This window comes from Opisthorchis viverrini (assembly GCF_000715545.1).
Source record: "Opisthorchis viverrini unplaced genomic scaffold opera_v5_116, whole genome shotgun sequence".
In the NCBI taxonomy this organism is placed as follows: domain Eukaryota; kingdom Metazoa; phylum Platyhelminthes; class Trematoda; order Opisthorchiida; family Opisthorchiidae; genus Opisthorchis; species Opisthorchis viverrini.
The window spans coordinates 531,171-550,308 of NW_008751772.1; the positions used below are offsets into that span (position 1 = coordinate 531,171).

Sequence of the window (19,138 nt, forward strand, 5' to 3'; positions counted from 1 at the left end):
TCAGCAACCCTTTGGTAATATATATATATATATATATATATATATAAAGGTAGGGCACGGGTGTGTGTGTTTAGCAAACCATGAAGCGCTAAGTGTTGTAACTAAATCCTGTCCCCCCTCCAGTACCTTAGTGTCGAAAAAGGACTCGCAACAGCGAGTGCAACAGTTAGGCAAGTGGCATCGCGGTACTCAAAGCGCACATTGGATCTCGATCGGCGTTGGGTGAATCACCTTCGTCGTCATCCGTGCTTCTATGAAATGCCTGAACATCGTCGTCAGTTGTTGCTGAAATGATTGACTGCTTGAGCGTCTAGTTGTCAGCTGGCTTTTCTAACCTGGATGTTTGACGGCTTCCCTCCTGCGATTTTGGCGGTGTTCGAGGTTCTCAGTAGGACATTCTGAAATTATTTTCAGGAATCTGACCTTACCGGATACTATGTGTAATAAACAGAGAAAGGGCACGTCAGCCAACTTACCTCCAGATCCCCTGGAACGGCGGCGAGTGATACACATCTGGAAATTGCAAGATTGAGATCTCGAGTGATTCTACGCAATCGTTTGTGGTGTCGTGTATACTACGTCGAAAAAGTTCATTTGAAGAGACGATTCTGAAGCCGACACTATCCCTCCACCGAATCATCATCATCATCGACAGCATGACATTAGTGTTCAACACCGATGCTTCATTGCCGTGCAACCATTATTTATTTGAAAGCCTTATTGAGAAGAAGAGAATAAAGATGTACGGAAAAGGGACTTAGTGCTAGCTTACCACAGTCATTCCGAGACAATCATTCACTCAGGCAGTCTGGGTAGAAACTGACAGCAGGAACGTCACTGACATCGGTTGGCAGCCATGTCTTGTAGTGTCTCCAACCAGGCACAGTGAGGATCACGCGGTCCCCTTCCTGGAAGGCGAGTAGCACCGACAGCACTCGTGATCTCCTTCATACTCCTCTGCCATGTCAGTGGTTGGCCACCTCTCTGTTTACGCCACTCTGAGTTAGGCATGGAAAACAGCACTCTCCTCACCCTGATGCAGAGATAATTCAGAGTTCTGGCGGGCTAAAGTGACAAGGTGTACCAGATTGCCGGATCACCGGAGTATCTTGAAAATGAATCTGGTTGCTGGGCTAGGCTATCCATCCAACCATGGTGGTTTGTGACGATCGTCAATGCTCATCATCTGATATTCCAGGTTACTCTAAATAAGTAAATAAATAATGATAAATTAAACTCTTAAAGTTTCTCATGATGCACAGCGACCCAATGCGAATATATGACACAGTTAACGTGAGATCTTCTCAAGGACGCCAACTTTTTCGTTTGAATGGTGCTCACTTAAATCCTCTGTCAAAACGTTTGTGAAAATCCTTCACACTTATTCTCCCTCGGTCTGAGTACAAAAATGACTACGAGTTCGTTCACTTGCTTGATTGAAGTCCTCGAAATCCCGTGACATCTTTGAGAGCACATCCTCTGTATTGGCGATGCTACTGCGGTCAGTACTATGGATTGTAGGTATCCTGTCGTCGGCAACGTCATTGACTAATTAGATTCAGTGGTTCTTTTTTGAATATTTTGTAATTTGAACGGTTTCGCGTGCCCCCAACTCTCCAACCTTGTTCTCTCTGTGGACTCTGACAACTTGCATGCCATCCTAGGGCCCCTTGGATGTTTGCCTCCATGTCGCACGGTACCATCTATGCTCTAGCCCAGATACACACGGAGCAGACATTGAGACTGTGAGTAATTCAGTTGTGCTGTTTTGTCCCCTCCCCCCTCCGTCTCTCTACCTCGCTTGATACCGCATTGGTTCTTGAACATCGGACCTCCGCCCCCAAATATGTATTGAATATCCCCAAGGTTTTGTCCATTCTCCAATTGGTTGCTTCACTGTAATTGACAGGCATCCCGTGATCGTGTCTCACCTTCTATTCAGCAGTCAACTCACTAGAAAGGATTGCCCAACCGGATTCCGATTATCCTAGCGGTGGATACAAATTGTCATCCAGGCCGCGTCATTAACCGGATGCCTGACAGTCGGTCACAGTTTGTGAGAATTCGGCTGCGGATCCCAGTTGAATTAGTCGCAACCCACTTCAAAAGAGACTCTACGAACTTGTACTGGTCTTTCATTACTCTCCCGTGTGTTTCTGACGATGACCTGAACCGTACGACATTTTGAACTCCCAGCTCGATTCTCTTGTAATCGTTCAGCCCTCAGTGCGCCATTTCGGTGCCTAGCTGCCATGCCACCCGAAGGTTGCACGAGGGCTGGGATACTGTCAGGTTGCCCAAGCCTAGACAGGGGAAGTCGAGATGGGGCAGAGGTCGGGTTCGGACCACGGACCTTCCGGTCAGTAAATCCGCACGCTCTAACCACTTGGGCCATCTCGCCCTCCCTTGTACATTCTGTCTACAGCGTTTAGATGTTCTGGACTTATTAACCATACCATTATCTTGTTGAATTTTTCGGAATCGCTTCGATCAACGATTCCGGATTTTGTTTGGCCCTAGGATGGTTCGTTACCTTGAGAAATGGTCGTGCAAGCGGGGTTTAAAATGTGGGCCATCTCACGCTCGCTTGGAGCAGCATATTTCCTGTCTGATCTGCAGGCAGTCGAAACAGATTAAGCTACCGGACGTCTTAGTGAAAACGAACAGAAAAAACGAAACTGAAGTTCACCACCGTCGGCGGGCCTCCATCATCAGGCTTCTCCGTTTACATTGCGTAGTTCTATTCTGAGCGACAGGGTGACCAACCAAATCGAGTGCGTGCACGTTCGTTTTTCTTTCTTGGTTGACTCGGCACCATATTCACCCACCTTGCACCGTTTGTGATTTCCTGCGCTTGTGGGTTTTTTCCTTTCTATCCCACAACCTTTCCTCCTCTGGTGCAGTTCGGATTTAACGAGTCTAGGACATACATGACGTTGTTTCTCTAGCGAGACAATCGGATTTTATCATGAACGTGGACGTTCTTCTTTGAGGAGAATCCCCCCCCGCATCGGTGTACTCATTACATGTATTGCTTAGTTCTAACTCCCACTAAGAACGGGTGGTGTGTGAAAAACGTTTCAATGTGTTTTTGTCGTTTCCTGCGAGAACCCGATATGCTTTTGTTTGGTGTTCCTTGCAATGTTTTGTTTAACCCGCCATCTAACCAAATGGTTTGGTTCTAATCACGCGGCTTGGTTTATCCACTGAATTGCTTGTGATCATCGTTGTTCGTTGGGCTGGTGTTGGCCACTGTCAATTGCCACAAGCACATGGGCCGAGATATATTGTTGCCCGGTTACCCAAGCCTTGACAAGAGAAGTTCAGATGCCCGGGTTAGGTTCGAACCGCATATATTGTAGAATCGCGCGTTGATCAATTTGAGTGCCACACCCATTCATCAGTTTTGCGTACATGTAATCGATCCACGTGACTGATCACGCAGCGTGATCAGTCTGCGTAGCGGCCTGCTATCCGAATGGACCTGTTCGGGGAACTAGGATATTCCCGTCTTCAACTCTCTGCTACGAGAACCATTTCTCATCTTGCCGCGGCTTACGCACCTCAAATTTCGGCGTCTCAGATAGACACGGTCACCCGGTATACTGAACACTTGAAATCAAGTCGGTCCGCAGGCAGACAGAATTGAGAATTTTCGCGCACGTGCTTGTATGGGTTATGTTGGAACCGTGCTCCAGCTGTATTCTCTGCTCACGTGACTGAACAGGCTCAGCGTCAGCTAGACAGTTGAGTGTCACGTGGTCTGAAAGTTGGGAAAATGACCGATCGGTAATGCATTGGTAAGGGAACCTTGCTTTTATCTCGTCTTATTGAAATGGAAGTAAAAAAACCTTTTGTACTGTGCCAAGGAGAGTGCTACGTTTGGTCACATGTTCAAATTGGAGCTTTTAAGGGTTGCTAATTTGGGTAGTTTTCAGGGCTTGTGATCCCCCACCAAACAATGGCTTTCAACAAGATCAACATGTTTTTTTTTAGTTATTTTCATCTGTTTCACTTTCCCCTTGGTTGCGACATCGGCTGGCCGAATTGGTCAGTAGCCAGCTTAGTTGTTTGGTTTTTATTGCGCAACGGTTTCCCGGGGTGATCTCTAGCCTATTCTCCGAATCGCCAATGGACAACGCCCGCCACTGAACTGTCCTCATAGAACAAATTTGTTTCTGCAGCTTAACACCGCGCGAAATACTCAGTTTTCGCTTTTTCCGGACTCATCTGTCCAGCACTCTCTGTTATCTTGATTCCTCGGTTGTGTGATACGCATGTCATCCAGCTAGAAGATGTAAACTGGGGGGTGAGGAACGTGCGACTTGGCGGGCCAGAGTGTTTTTCTTGTGCTCTCGAGGTTCAAGTGGATACTGACCGGCACGACAAGTTTCTTCACGTGACGCCCTGCGTTACTATGGCTCATCAACGTCGAAAATTTCCATATTTCTCCATACTACCAACAAGTTATAAGTAGCTTGGCGAAAGGATGCTTTCGCAAGGGAACTTCCATCTGTGAAGTTGCCACTCGAAGAACCAGTGACATTGACTGAAGGATTACCGATGCTGTCCAAGTGCGAATTAGTCAGCCGCACGTGGTTAAACGATTAGGTGTTCACCCAGTCCGGTCGCGGGTTCGAGACTCTCGACTGAAGTTTCGTGAGGTGCGCACTGCTGACGATTCCCAATAAGGATGAAACAGCTGTACAGTGCTTCTAGGCTTTTCAGTATAGATTAGCCAACGAAATCTCATTTGAACACTGACAATTCTTTTCACATCACAATTAACTCTCAAAAATTTGAGGATACTAGCGTTTTATACAAACTGCTTCGAATTTGTCATTGTCGATTGTGTTTCCCATAGTTAACACATGTCAATCACATTGTAATCAAACTAATAGATAATCGATCAGCTGTAACACCCTTTCGGTGTCTAGCTGCCACCCGAAGCAGGCACGAGGGCTGGTTGCCCAAGCCCAGACAGGGTAAGTCGAGAGCCAGATGTTGGGTTCGAACCACGGACCTTCCGGTCAGTAAATTCGCGCTCTAACCACTTGAGCCATCTCGCCCAATCAGATTGTCCCGTCTCATGGCTGTATGCGAACCGATGCGAGTTTACTTCCTACCGTTGTTGCTAACTGCGCTCTTTTTCAACTTTCAGTGCGGCCAAACAACGCCGGATTTCGGGACGTTGGAAGAAACACATGGCTGATGTGGCATTGCAGATTGGAGACTTCGATTTGGCTCAACTCTACTACGAAGCTGCATTACAGCTACTCAAACCGTTAGGGGATCACCTTTGGGTTGCAGGTGTGTCTTGTGTTGTCAGTCTTCCTTACCAGATATTTCCGAATCGGCACAAAGGTGTAGCAAGTTTCTTTATATGCCAATCATCTTGAGCCATATTCACATTTTGGCTCATCACACCCTGCTTTCCTGATCTAATCCATTCATAATTGTTGGTCTCATCTTCCGCTTCTACGTATTTTCGTACTATCGCTCAACTGTAGCACCCTTCCGGTGCCTAACTGCCATGCCATCCAAAGGAAGCACGAGGGCTGCGATACCGCCAGGTTGCCCAAGCCCAGACAGGGGAAGTCTAAAGGCAGGGGTCGGGTTCGAACCACGGACCTCCCGGTCAGTAAGTTCGCGCTCTAACCACTTGAACCATCTCGCCCCTTTTCGGAAGGTCCGTGGTTCGAACCCGACCTCTCGATTTCTCCTGTCTAGGCTCGGGTAACCTGGCAGAGTATCCCAGCCCTCATGCTTCCTTTGGGTGGCATGACAGATAGGCACCGATAGGGTGTTACAGCTGCGGTTACCATTGTTTTCAACCACCAACGCTCATGTGACCTTGACTTTTTAGTTTCCATCATGTTTTTTTCTACCATCGCCGTCCGCAGGTTCAACCGAGGGGTTGTGTGCTGTGGCTGTTCTTCGACGCGTTGTTCAGAATCAAAACATCGATCCCATTCAATCCGGGCGAAACGCGGTTCCCGTCAGTTCAAAGTCTTACGGATCCGTGCAGAACTTGAGTCGAAGTTCGGAAAATCCTAGTATGTGGTTCACTCACGGCAATTTCAAGGTCCTCATTTGTTATTATAACTTGCTTACTTGGTATTATTACTGTACGTTTCATATTACTGTCGGTTTATGGGCACTGCTGATTAAGATGTGTGTCTGTGGGCAGTCAAAACTTGGACCCGTCTCTAGCTAATTGACTGTTCTTGTAGATTTCGGGTTTCTCGTTTCTCTTGTCTCGCTAACTGCTATCTGTTTTGTATTCTCGTAGTCGGATCAGAGACTGCATCGCAAAAGATCAAAAGGGTTGTCCATGCGCATCCATCGGAATTTTGTCAACAAGCTCTAGACGCCCTGGAGCTGTACAAAAAGGTACGTTTCGTACATGTTTTTTTGAGAGAAATTCCTTCGTGACAACTTTGATGAGGTCAGTCAGCAGATTCTCGTGTCCCTCCGGGTTTCATCGCTTGCCTTCTCTTTTCCCGGTTTCTATTTTAGGCTGTGATCGATAAAGGTATGCTGGAAGAAATGACTTTCAAGGTCGCTCGTCTCTTAGTCACCGAAAAAGTGAGTTTTTTTTCTTACTGTGTTCTGTCTGTAAGCAACTTTGTGTAGCGCGTCCACTTTTCTCGTCAGATCGCCAAACCTACCTTCATATCATCCATACAACTTCTGTTTGAGCACAGTTGTGCTCTCACACAACGGTGAATCGATAGATTGATCCAAACCAGTGTTCTCATACTAGACTTTTAAGAAGGTTACACTATCGATTATCCTCCCTTTTCAGCAATCTGTCAAAGCTGTCGATTTGTTAGACACCCTCGTGGGTGTGACTCTGTCGGAGGAATTCGATGGGGTGAGTTTCTTTTGCCAGTTGGCTTGTTCTCTTAGATACCCCATCTTTGAATCTTGAGAATAGTTTTATTTTTTCCCGACTTTTGTTCTTCAGTCTCTTGGGCTCCGTTCTCGTGGGGAGCAGGGTTTTTTATACGGTACTGGTGTAACAGAATTGCTTGCTTGGGTTTCACCGGTCCGACAAGCCTTGCCGATTCTGAAAATGCCTTCCATGTGTTCGATGCGTAATTTCCGCTTCTTTGACGTTCTTCAATCACTTTTTCTCCCTTTTGCAAACTCATAATGATAGCCCATCTAGGGGCTTTATGCTTCGTCACCCAGTGCCAGCGGGTCGTCAAAGTGAAGAGTTCATCTGGAGAGCGTTTGAAGATTCACCGGAGGAACAGAGCTAACATGCAAAGGTCAACTCGTTGCTTCCAGCCCGAATACGATCAGGAACCGAACTACAACAAAACGTTATGTCAGGGTGCATCGAACGTTTCGTGGTGTCCTCAGCCGGGTCGCCTCATCTGCTGGGTTTCCTTCTTTCCTACACCATCCTCCCTCTGTGAATATTTGGGCGAAACGACTGGTGGTTTTTATTTGCCTCAGGGCACTTGTAGCGACAACAATAGCCTCAGACGGTCACTTTCAAACACCGAAAGGCTTAACTTTTGCACCTTCAAGCAAACGGGACAACAGCCCCCCCCTTGTTGATTGTTTGTGGCCTTACGGTGGGACTTGGCTTGCTCGGCGGGGAGAAGTTACTCACGCGGTCCGCAGTAGGATCGTGACATCCAGAGTGCGTTCGATTCTGACATGCTCTTGTCGTTTGTCCTGTGAGCGCCAGCACCAGCTGAGCTCGTCTATTTGAGCACTTTTGCGCTCTCCGCTTCTGAGCGCCAAGTTCCAGCCGAATGTTTCATTTTCCAGCGTTGTTCCTTCCAGGGCCTCCTCTTCGGGGGCTGTATTGATCGATTAAGTATGTGATGGATGCGTTCTTCCACACTTCAGCGAGAAGATGGCTTTGTGACTAACACTCAACCTCCGCATTTCGACTTCTTGGATAACCTGGCAGTGTGTGAACCCGCTTGGCAAAGCGGCTAGGCACCGAAAGGATGTTACAGCTGAATGACCACGACTGCTTTGTACCCGAACGCCCGTGATTTCGGGGGTACCAGTTGAGTGACACAATAAAATAGACTTATTTACCAAACCACTCAAAAACGTTTGGACAATTGGAGTGATATGTACCTCGTTTTGGGTCATAGGTTTCATTAAATGCCACTTCATTTCTTTGTTTGTAAATGATTATTCTTGCTTTAGTACACGGATGGATTCTCCTCATACGATCTCCTTTTGGAGTGGATGGAATGCGTGAGTATTATGTTCCGTCTGGGAGCACACCCAAGAACCGCACCATTCTTGAAGACACGTTTCCTTGCCCTTTCTTTTGTTCTCCTTTCGTTTCTACTTGTGTAGACTTGGTTCAGGTGACTGAATGGTCGCACCACTGTTGAGGCTTGGCTGTGCTTTCTACACTCGGGACTTTCCACTGGGGGATGGTCTTTGAATTGGATCTAGTGTGCTTTTCTTTTCTCGAGTTTTATGATGTGCACTCGTCTTCACCCAACTCCCACTCCCTCTCTGTTTCAATCCGATTCCAGATGATCGGCAAAGTGAAACGCTTGAGCACGTTGGTCGAATTGTTCCGGGATTTGGGCTACTTGCGACGCGCTGGTCTCATCGCTTGGTTAGCGTTCGATCAACACATTCGCTTGCCAGGCGAACAAGAATTCGGGACGGTATTCCGTAGTTTACGGATCAATCACTTCACCGCGCGTTCTCTGAACGATCCAGACGCCTTCGCGGTGGATAACGAAGACGTTGGAATTCCATCGGACTCGAGGCCGAAACAACCCGTTCTTCGGAAATCCGTTATTCCCACATCGCTGATACCGGAAAAACGTCAAGAACTGTCGGTTTGGGTCCCTGGCTCGTACAAGTTCGCCGGGAAAAATGGAAGTAAGACTGCGCCAGGTGGGGGAAAACGGAACCAGCGCATCTTTCAGTCAAACAAGCGCCTGCCGTGGACAAATCAGTTGACATTCCATCCTACTGGCTGGTCAGCTCTACAAGTCTCGGTAGTTTGCCACATTGTGGACCACCTGAAGACGGAGGCCAAAATTGAGGATTCCGCAACGGTCGCCTGGGAAAAGGGGCTTCAACTAATCGGGTTGGTAGTTCAAAACCTCTTTCCTACGTTGCATATTTTGTAATTCACCCTAAGAAAGGTTTACACAAAAGAAACTACTCGCAAGGTTACTGAGAACTCTTTGACAGCCCATAACCGGTTTCGCCCTTCTTGGGGCTCATCACCAGGTAGGCGCAGTCCCCGAGTTTCCGTCAACCTTATGTTCCACTTGAGCCCAAATTGGACTGTTTTCGAGAAATACACTCAAATCAATTCGGTTTCCCCGAAAGACTCAACTAAGTCAATCTCTCGTTTATGATATTCTACAACTGAATGTGTTGCACACAGGCCGCTTCATGTGTGCAACACATTCAGTTATAGAATATTATAAACGAGAGATTCAGTTGAGTCTCTCGTAAAAAACAAATTGGTTTGCAAATGAGTGTATTTCTAAGAAAGTTTTATTTGGTACTATGTTGTTCCACTTGGTGTACTCCCTCCACACATTATTTGACATAGAAGCGTTCGGCCTTCCTATCAGATAACCATCAAAGATCACTCACTGGGAACAACACGCTTGGTCTTAGCTGGGGGGCGTCGTGTAGATCGCGCAAGCAACTCATGATTTTAGTGCACAATACGATAAAACTTAGAAGCTTGAGCTTGGGATAGCTCAGTGGTCAGGCCCCGAACCTACCGACTGATCTTCCACAGTTTGCATCCTACCCCGGCATCTCGACTGGTCCTATCTGAACTTTGGAACTCTGGCAGTATGTCATCCCTCTTGTGGATGGAATTGTAGTGAAAGATGAGATTGTTCCGTCTCGACTGGTTCTGAACTTTGGAACTCTGGCAGTATGTCATCCCTCTTGTGGATGGAATTGTAGTGAAAGATGAGATTGTTCCGTCAGAAAGAGCACCAACAAACACCATGGAATGGCGTTTGAATCTTGCATTTGCTTTTATCCCTTCGTTGGAAGACTGGCCTATCTTTGGATTGGTGTATCTGATCTGGAGGACCCTCTTTCTAGAATTTCGGCGAAATGTGACTTTTCGAGTTCAAATGCTCTTTCTTAATTTTTTTTCTATGATGCCGCACTTTGAAGTATGGTCTGTTGGTTAGCCACCCCGTGGATAAATGCCGCATTTTATGGTCTCAGATACAGACAGCGGTTGGTGGTTTCCGTAGTGGTCGGGAAATCGCACTGCATCCGTGCAGTGTAGAGGGTTTATCTGAAGATGTAGTTCCTCTTAGCAGAGATCTGATGGTTGGAAAAGGCTTCAGTAGATCGGCATTAAGGGGTCCTTCGTCTTCATGGGAATCTCTGTGTCCACTTCTGGGAATATCTTGCCGCGGTCTCGCGGACTCTCGAATTCATTTTGAAACACAGCGAGTCCCAACACATGAATAGCATATCCTGGTCCTCTTTAGGCTGGATTTTGCGGCAAGAGGACCTCTGGAATGGCCTTTGTTGGGAGTTTTGGAATAGACCTGAAGGAGCCAGATCTCACTTTGACGGAGTTAAGTGGCCTCAAATGGGGGACTGTTGTATTCATCTATTGTGAATAATCTCGATCCAGGCAAATGAACTTGTCGATTTGCATCTTTGGTGAATTTTTAGTTCAAACGATTGCTTTGAATTTTTAATCGTTTCACGCAAGCGGGTTTATGTCAAAGAACAATGCTGAATCGCAGTCCGTGTGGATATCCCCTTTTCACGACCCATTTGCACTGCGAATCTTCCGTGTCTCCGAATGGCTCCTGTTCTATGTTTATGATTTGAACTCTAGGTTTCGAATTTATACGATTGGTCGCTTGGTTTGCGTATACCAAACCGCGGGCTTTCCACCCTCCATTGGCCACATGCATCTTTTGGACTATTTTCCTATTTGGCTACTAATATTTTATAAGTAGTGGAAAATAATGAGGCAATGTCGCCTCAGGGAGAAGCAGTGATCCGTACCCAGAAGCTGAGTACTGCAGTTCTGTTTTACTCTTACTGGTTAGCGCATCAGATGTGACTGAACTTTGAACAGAGACTCCTTGTGATTGTTCAACATAGGTGGTTGGGGTGCTGGCAGACGGCGTTCGGTGTTGTCAGACAGTGAGTATTACTCAGAGGAGACTTCGGCACTTCATATCTATGCTTTAGGTCGCATGGTTATCTGTTGATTACCAATGTTAGCCAATCTATTTCTTACTCTTTGTAATACATTTCATCGAGAGTTATTGTGTCTTCTACGGTATTGTGTGACTCAATGTGACCGCTGAATTGTGGCTAGTACCAGATAGTGTGCCTTGAGTGCGTCTCATAAATGGTTCGGGTCACCAAACGACCCTTGGTATCCACTATGAGTGTCAACTTTTCGGGTGCAATGCGACCACTTAAAGTGATAACTATGAGATGACATTTAGGTATACGGATGGCTTCACAACTGTCTCCCCTCCTGCCTCGCTCTCTTGTCCCGAGATGGCTCAAGTGGTTAGAGCGCGAATTTACTGACCGGTAGGTCCGTGGTTCGAACCCGAGCTCTGCCGCCTCTAGAATTCCCGTCTAGGCTTGGGCGACCTGGCAGTATCCCACTCCTCGTGCTTCCCTCGTGCGGCATGACAGCTAGGCACTGGAAAGGTGCTACAGCTGGACGACCGACCCATCCCTTCGGGTTCGCACCGAGTACAGGGCGTCCAGGTGGATGTACTTGCGGGCCAACGCAAACTGCATTTGGCACTACTCATTGTTCGCCGGTGTCCGTCGGCGGCTTCGTTCAGTATGACGGGCCAATCCGAGAACGAATATTGACTAGTGATGTCTTTATTTTTCACACACTTTGGACCTAGTGTCACCCACCCTCAGCAGTACGATATAGACTCTAGTCGACTACCGTAATCGGGTGATCAATCCCTTTCAAACGTTGTACTTGTCGAATTTTCGTTTCTCGGCAGAAATTTTACTTTTGATTTTTCACCTAGATATTGGCGGTAAATTTTCTTTTACTTTTTTGACTACCTCTTCGGCAGTTTCATCCTCTCACTGCTTGACGGATGGCCTGACGTACTAGGTACACCGCAGTGTTGTACATTCATGGAAGATTTATGCCGCTTGGCTGTGCTGCGGTCTCCGGACCAGCCGCGTCTGACATCTTCCATGTTCACTTCAATGTCAGATGCGTCCGGCAACGTGGACAGGCGCCTATGGCCTCGGCAACACGGTATGGTCTTGTCGAATGGTGATGATGTGGAATGCGCTGCTGTGTCGACTCAACCGCGGCAGCTCGTGGACTTGATTGAAATTCCGGTGCACAAACTCCCTGTTTTGAGGTTAGTTTGTTTAACGACACCCCCCCTTGGTTTTCCGTACTGCCCGTATCTATTCTGCTTAGTTTATACGGTACGGAAGCCAACTGACCATCGTACTACTGTTCATTTGTGATGGTGGTGGGCAATCTGGATAGGAACTTGGGATAACAAAGCTATTTACATCAATCAGTAATATGTCCTAGTGGTAAGAGCTCTAATTTACTGATCGGGAGACCGGTGGTTCGAACCGGACCTCTGCCTCTCGATTTCCCTTCTGTCTAGGCTTAGGCAACTTGGCAGTATTCTAGTCCTCGTGCTTCCTTCGGGTGGCATGGCAGTTGGGCGCCGAAAGAGTGGTACAGTCAGCAGTCATAGTTTACAGCGTCTGTGACCCTGCACAGGGTGACCAGGTGGGTCTCATCCTGGAAGGTGAGCCGCATTCACAGCACCCAGACTTCTCATAGTCCCTTTCCTACCCGTCTGCCAGGGTTGGTCTGAATTGGACACGCAATAAACCCCCTAACCAGCGCAACGTCTGATAATGGACACATTCTTCGACTGAATTCTGCGGTGTACAACACAATAGTCACTTTATAACTATGCCGTTGAGGATTCGCCGGTACCAGCCTGCACGGCCAAAGTTTCTAAGATAACAGTTGCTTAAGACCTGAAGACGTCTCATTTCGGCTGCCCACGAAGTTCACATCCGTACTGTAGCCTTGTCCCCGAGCCCGAGCGGGAACTTGCTGACCTGAAGGTCCATAGTTCGAACCCAACCTTTCGGCTGCCTGACAATGCCTCCGCCCTCGTCCTTTCGCGACTCGAGCCTCCCGGATTCCTGGGCTGGTCTTATCTGTTACACTTATGCAACTTTCAAGACCCATAATTGGGTGTTTCATGTTTCAGCCTTGGTGATAGATAGAATGTTCCAGCTGCGCTATTCGTGCACACCAGCACATCATTCTGCCTTTTACTGTTCATCTTGGCCACAACAAACTGGTCTGTCCACCCGATTAACTCGATTAAAAAAAACGTAGAATGAGATAATAAATCATGAATATATAGTCGGATATAACTACCGGGGTGCATCTGTGCATCTTTTCGAGTTGTCGCGCACTGGTTCATCGTATGCTTCGGCTTCGAGTTGACCCGATGACTGAGGCTGTCGACACATCAGCTGACATCATTCCCATGCCAGGCATCAACAGCTTGTCGATGTTTGTTTTCGGTTTTCCTTTTACTCCACTCCTTCGTGAGCGGGCTTCTTGGATGCCTCGAATCGTTCACCGCTGCTAGACCGGCTCCAGCACATATTGGTCTTGGTTCCAACTACATGAGTGTGTAGATCCAGACGTTATTGGATCGGTTGTGTCTTAACTTGTCTAGGAAGACCGTCTACCAGCAACGTCGAAATGTGCAGATCTAAACATCGTAGCGGAATGCCATATAGTAAGCAGGCAAACTTCGTGATTCTGCATTGCCTAACAGGCTTTAACGACACACTCCAGTGATCCACATGAGCACTATTCAAACTTTTCCCGAGGGACTGTAGGTGATTCGGAAGCTGCCTATCGGAATATCCGTGTTTCCAGTTTCACCGATGACCGACAAGTTTTTCCCCGCAATGTCTACGTGACCTTTATTTCTATTCTCAATGTCTTACGCAGGTTGTGTTTGGTCCGGGTTCTTCAAGTTATGTCCCTGATGTATCGCATAGCTGTAACATCCTTTCGGTGCCTAACTGTCATGCTACCCGAAGGAAACACGAAGGCTGGACCACTAGCAGGTTGCCCAAGCCTAGGCAGGGGAAGTCGAGAGTTGGACAGGTCGGGTTCGAACCACGGACCTTCCGGTCAATTGGATTCCGCTCTAGCCACTTGGGCCATCACACCCGGTTTCAAGAATACGGTCAAACAGAAGAGGAGATAAAGAACAACACCAAGACTGGGATTCAGTTGAGTTTTTGGTTAAAAGTCATCACTCTGGGGGCCAGTCAACACGTGTGATGTGGTCTCCGTCATTCGAGAATGAGCAACATTATGCCGTCTCAGTTCAAGTTATCCAAACTGCCAATCAGTCGCTCTTGGCTGAACGAACGAACCTTCAAACCACTAAATCTCGTGTGAACGGTCTTCCCGCGATCGTTGCGCAGTTATTCAGGATAGTCTACATTAAACATGAGGAGCATTGGGCATGGCATTGAGCCATCTCACCCCACCCACGATGGATCTGCTTCAGGGGGCAGTGTACGTGTGCATTGATCGTCACATTCCCTAGACGACCAGTGTGATGAAACATCTCCCTTTTGTTTATCATATCATTACTAAAGACCTACACTGGCGGAAAACTCTTTCAGGCTTGTTCTTCTGTTCTCCCCTTCCCAATCTCCCAATTCATTATAGAAAAATCACAGTCATGCCCCTACCGGACTATCTCATTCCGTGCGAACTGTCACAAGCTGCCTTGGCCTCCGCAGTCCCAAGCTCCGCTCATACTTCACCCGTGGACTGTTCGGAACCAAAGTCCACCACCACTGAATCAGGTGTCGGGTCAGTCTCATCCACCAGAGTTTTCTTCTACGCGCCAACTGGTCCCGACCTCGTCGGGGGCAGCCACACTAGTGGTAAGTTATCGATTGCTTCTAGTTGCATTCCTCTGTCAGAATCCCTTTTCTCCCCAAGATTTTCTCAGCTTTCTTTTTGAGATATCTGCATTTATCTCTTGGAAACATGTTTTGCCGGTCGTACAGTGTTACCTCGGTTTGAAGTGTTCACCAGAAAGTCGTGATCCATTCTTTCCTGTTTAGTATTACGAGCTTGACTTGAGATAGAACGTTGGGTTTCGATGGCTTTTCAGCAACCTCATGAGTAATACATTACAACCGTTGGATTTCCTTCTCAGCACCATAGCTGTTTCCTTCATAATTCAACGACCCTTCCTTCGTTTGTAATCGGTTGTAATCGAGAACACATCTTCGTCGTTGGCTTTGTTACTACCTTCCGATTGATTTTCGCACCTCAAAGGCTCGCAATTCATTCTATTATTTTCTACCTAGTTTTCGGTGGGTAGACTGATTATGCTTTGTCGCCAGACTGTATGAAGTTGTACAAAGGTTAACACACTACTTATAAGGTTGGTGAAAATTCTTCGCCCTTGGGGCTCATCAGGTAGGCGTGCAGTCCCAGAGTTTCCGTCAACCTTATGTTCTTCTTGAACCCAAGTTGGTTTTGCGAGAGGCTCACCTTGAACCCAGCTGAATCTTTCGTTAACGATGTTTTCAAGCAAGATTGTCTGATTCCTCATGGTGTTAGCTGCGATCTTTCGAGAAATTCGAACGTCTATCCAAGCACATTTTTAGTCGAGAAATGCGTTTCATACCATCGTTTCAAGTCCGAGTTATCAAGTCCTCCGATCGATGGAATTCGCCAGACTAGTGAGGTCTTTTCTAGCATCACCCGAAGGCCAGGTTTATTAGACGGAACGCATCACTGCCAACAACAGAGAGGGGAGTTTCCCTGGGGGGTTCGTTAGTCATGAACTTGTTTCTCTGGTGCCCAGCACTTGCCTTTTTGGCAATGAGGGTTATAACGTTGAATTACCTGGTATTGACCATTTCAAACGTGTGTGTGTGTGTGAGATTTACTCACAAAAATACAGTCACTGTGAGAAGTTTATTGTTCCGGAGACTTCAAACGTACAGTAAATTTTTGTGGGACGAAACTCCAAAATAGAGTGGCAAGATGGTTCAAGTGGTTAGAGCGCGAATTTACTCACCGGAAGGTCCGTGGTTCGAACCTCAGCCTCTCGACTTCCCCTGTCTAGGTTTGGGCAACCTGGCAGTATCTCAGCCCTCGTGCCTCCTTCGTATGGCCTGACAGCCTGGCATCGAAAGGATGCTACAACTGAACGATGGTGATGATGGCTCCACAATAGAACGTCCCCAAAGGATCGTCAAGCCTTCCATTTTCAGTTCTGCTGTGTTCTATCCTATTCCTCTCTGTGACCTTTGGGAAGAACACACACACAGGTGTGTGTGTGTGTGTGGGGAGGTAAATGGAGTTGATCGTTCCATGGAGGGAACCTTTCAAGAATTTTCCAAAAACGTGGTTCCCCCTCCTAGTTGAGAGGTAGGTCTTTAAGGTCCTCAAGAGTGGAAAGCCTTACCAAAAGTGGTACCCTCTCTTTTGGACCTTAAAGAGCTTCCTCTCAGCTAGGACGAGGAACCACGTTATTCGAAAGATTCTTGATAGGTTTCCTCTGTGGAAGGATCAACCTCATTTACCTCTCTACACACATGTGCGTGTGTTCGTTCCTGAAGATTGCTCATTCTTTCGCTTCAGAAGAGCTTGCTAAACAATCAGTAGTTTTTATTTGGGCAACGTTTCGCTTTTGACACAAAAGCTTCATCAGGCCAGGTTAGCAGGTCATCAAATTGGCCAGGTTATAAGGCAGACGGGGAACCAGTCTGTAAGTCAATCCTCTTCAGATTATCTCACTAGATCAGTGTTGAGTGTCAATTAACGGCTCTTGTCGGCTAGTGTGGGTGCCAAAATCTTGGATTGATGGGTTGGAGGAGTTCCAAATTAGTTCCGATCGTTTTTCGTTCCTTAATCTTCCCCTTCAGGGTGCTTCACTTGATGATTCACCTCGGGTGCCACTGGCGGATTTTCCCTGGTCTTTGTGGGGTTGTGAGTGCTCCGACAGTTTAGTTTGACCGGGGGGTTGAAGTCGAGTGGACTTCAGATGATCGCACACCAACATGTGTCAGCTCGAGTGACCCAAGGCCGTTCTCCACACGCCTGCCAGTTCCACACCTTCCATTCTGTTAACACTGTGGTGCTTGGCGATTTCTACCTCCTCGGCGATCAGTTTGTGTGACGTGGACCATAGTCCTCACCTCAAAACCTCAGCATTTTATAAATCTTTTTTGTGTCCCGTGTCCAGTGCGTGTTCCGCAATCGCCGAGTATTTCACTTACGCCCGATATTCATGTGCGTTTCTCTGCGGCCTGTTTATTTTTCTACTATACTCTCCGACTCTGATGCGTGGTTCCCTGGCGCACTCAATTTTGTAGGCACAGTCCCTGGTTCTCTTTGCCGGGAGGCGATCCTTCAATTGCATCAGTGCAGATCGCAGAGTGTCCCCCCTCTGGAAAGCTACTCTTATATTAGCCGTGTTTAGAATTCTTCGAATGATCTCCGATGTCCCTGGTCTATATGGGATAACAGCGATCCCAATCCATTCCCTGTTGAGTTTCGCTACCGGTACCAACACTCTTCGCAATTGACGCTTAATCAAGCTAGCTGGATATCCACTACCCCGAAGTTTGTTCTTTACTTCAATTTGGGCCGCTGTCCGATCAGCTTCCAATATGCACAAAGCCCTTACACGTTTACTCCCCAGCTGCTATTCAGTAGCAGTAACAATCGTCCGATTCTACAGGTCACTACAGTAAATTGGGTGGGGGGGGGCGAGATTGCTCAGTGGTTAAGGTGCGACGAACGGCCCGGATGGCATACCGTTCGAACGCGACCTCTGCCTCTCAACTTTTCTTGTCTAGGCATGGACAAACTAGTAGTGTCTCGGCCCTCGTGCTTCCTACGGATGGAATGGCAACTAAGCATCGAATACCATGTATTCCACTCAAGTTGTACGACATCCGCTTGATGAGGCAACCAAAGCAATAATGAGATTAGGACAACTGTTTCAGAGTGAAGTTCACGGCGTGGGGCGTGTTTTCTAGGCCCTTACACGTTTAAACATAGATGATGGCGAACGCCGACTTCACCGCAGAACGGGATACTCCCCAGCTGCTATTCAGTAGCAGTAACAATCGTCCGATTCTACAGGTCACTACAGTAAATTGGGTGGGGGGGGGCGAGATTGCTCAGTGGTTAAGGTGCGACGAACGGCCCGGATGGCATACCGTTCGAACGCGACCTCTGCCTCTCAACTTTTCTTGTCTAGGCATGGACAAACTAGTAGTGTCTCGGCCCTCGTGCTTCCTACGGATGGAATGGCAACTAAGCATCGAATACCATGTATTCCACTCAAGTTGTACGACATCCGCTTGATGAGGCAACCAAAGCAATAATGAGATTAGGACAACTGTTTCAGAGTGAAGTTCACGGCGTGGGGCGTGTTTTCTAGGCCGCTACACGTGGAACTCAGCTGCCTTCCTGTCCTGTGTGTGTGTGTGGCAAGTTGTACTCCGCTTGATGAGGCAACCAAAGCAATAATGAGATTAGGACAACTGTTTCAGAGTGAAGTTCACGGCGTGGGGCGTGTTTGTTTTCTCGCTACACGTGGAACTCAGCTGCCTTCCTGTCCTGTGTGTGTGTGTGGTGGGCCAAGTTGCTGCCCGTTTATTTTGTGCGCATGACGTGTTTCGACTCGTACCAAACGGTCAAAGGTCAAATGAGTCACGATTGTGTGACGTGATCTGTACTCACGATGGACAAAAAACGAGTTTCATGGTCTAGTGAATAGCTGACTGAAAACATCACAAACTTGAGATTTAGCTGGGTTCCAGGTGAGTCTCTCCAAAAACCAAATTATTCTGCAAATGAGTATATATTCGCTAGTTTCGTGCAATTTGGTTTCAAGTAGAACATATGGTTGACAGAGTGTGCGCCTACCTGATGAGCCCCAAGAAGGGCGAAACCGGTCGTCGGCTGTCGATGGATTTTCAGCAACCTTATGAGTACTACATTACAAAGTAACTGACTGTGTTTGAGCTGTCTCGTCAAGAGGCAACAACCTTGCACTGAAGCCTTTCGCTGATTAACCAT

General features: G+C 47.4%; 2 protein-coding genes across 2 annotated transcripts in view; one reads left to right on the forward strand and one right to left on the reverse strand.

The window, feature by feature from the left end:
* T265_05883 (hypothetical protein) overlaps window positions 1–19,138 on the forward strand; it is a gene marked incomplete at both ends in the record, with an annotated part of 76,315 nt that overhangs the window by 23,710 nt on the left and 33,467 nt on the right. Inside the window, 8 exons of the mRNA XM_009171012.1 lie at window positions 5,162–5,310; window positions 5,904–6,056; window positions 6,293–6,393; window positions 6,520–6,588; window positions 6,809–6,877; window positions 8,523–9,091; window positions 12,069–12,368; window positions 14,750–14,970. Of these exons, the coding sequence (XP_009169276.1) occupies window positions 5,162–5,310; window positions 5,904–6,056; window positions 6,293–6,393; window positions 6,520–6,588; window positions 6,809–6,877; window positions 8,523–9,091; window positions 12,069–12,368; window positions 14,750–14,970 (1,631 nt within the window). The remainder of the gene's footprint in view (window positions 1–5,161; window positions 5,311–5,903; window positions 6,057–6,292; window positions 6,394–6,519; window positions 6,589–6,808; window positions 6,878–8,522; window positions 9,092–12,068; window positions 12,369–14,749; window positions 14,971–19,138) is intronic.
* Window positions 6,909–7,157, reverse strand: T265_05882 (hypothetical protein; the record flags this gene model as incomplete). The annotated part of the gene is made up of 1 exon (XM_009171011.1): window positions 6,909–7,157. The coding sequence occupies one exon, from the start codon at window positions 7,155–7,157 to the stop codon at window positions 6,909–6,911; it is 249 nt and encodes an 82-aa protein (XP_009169275.1).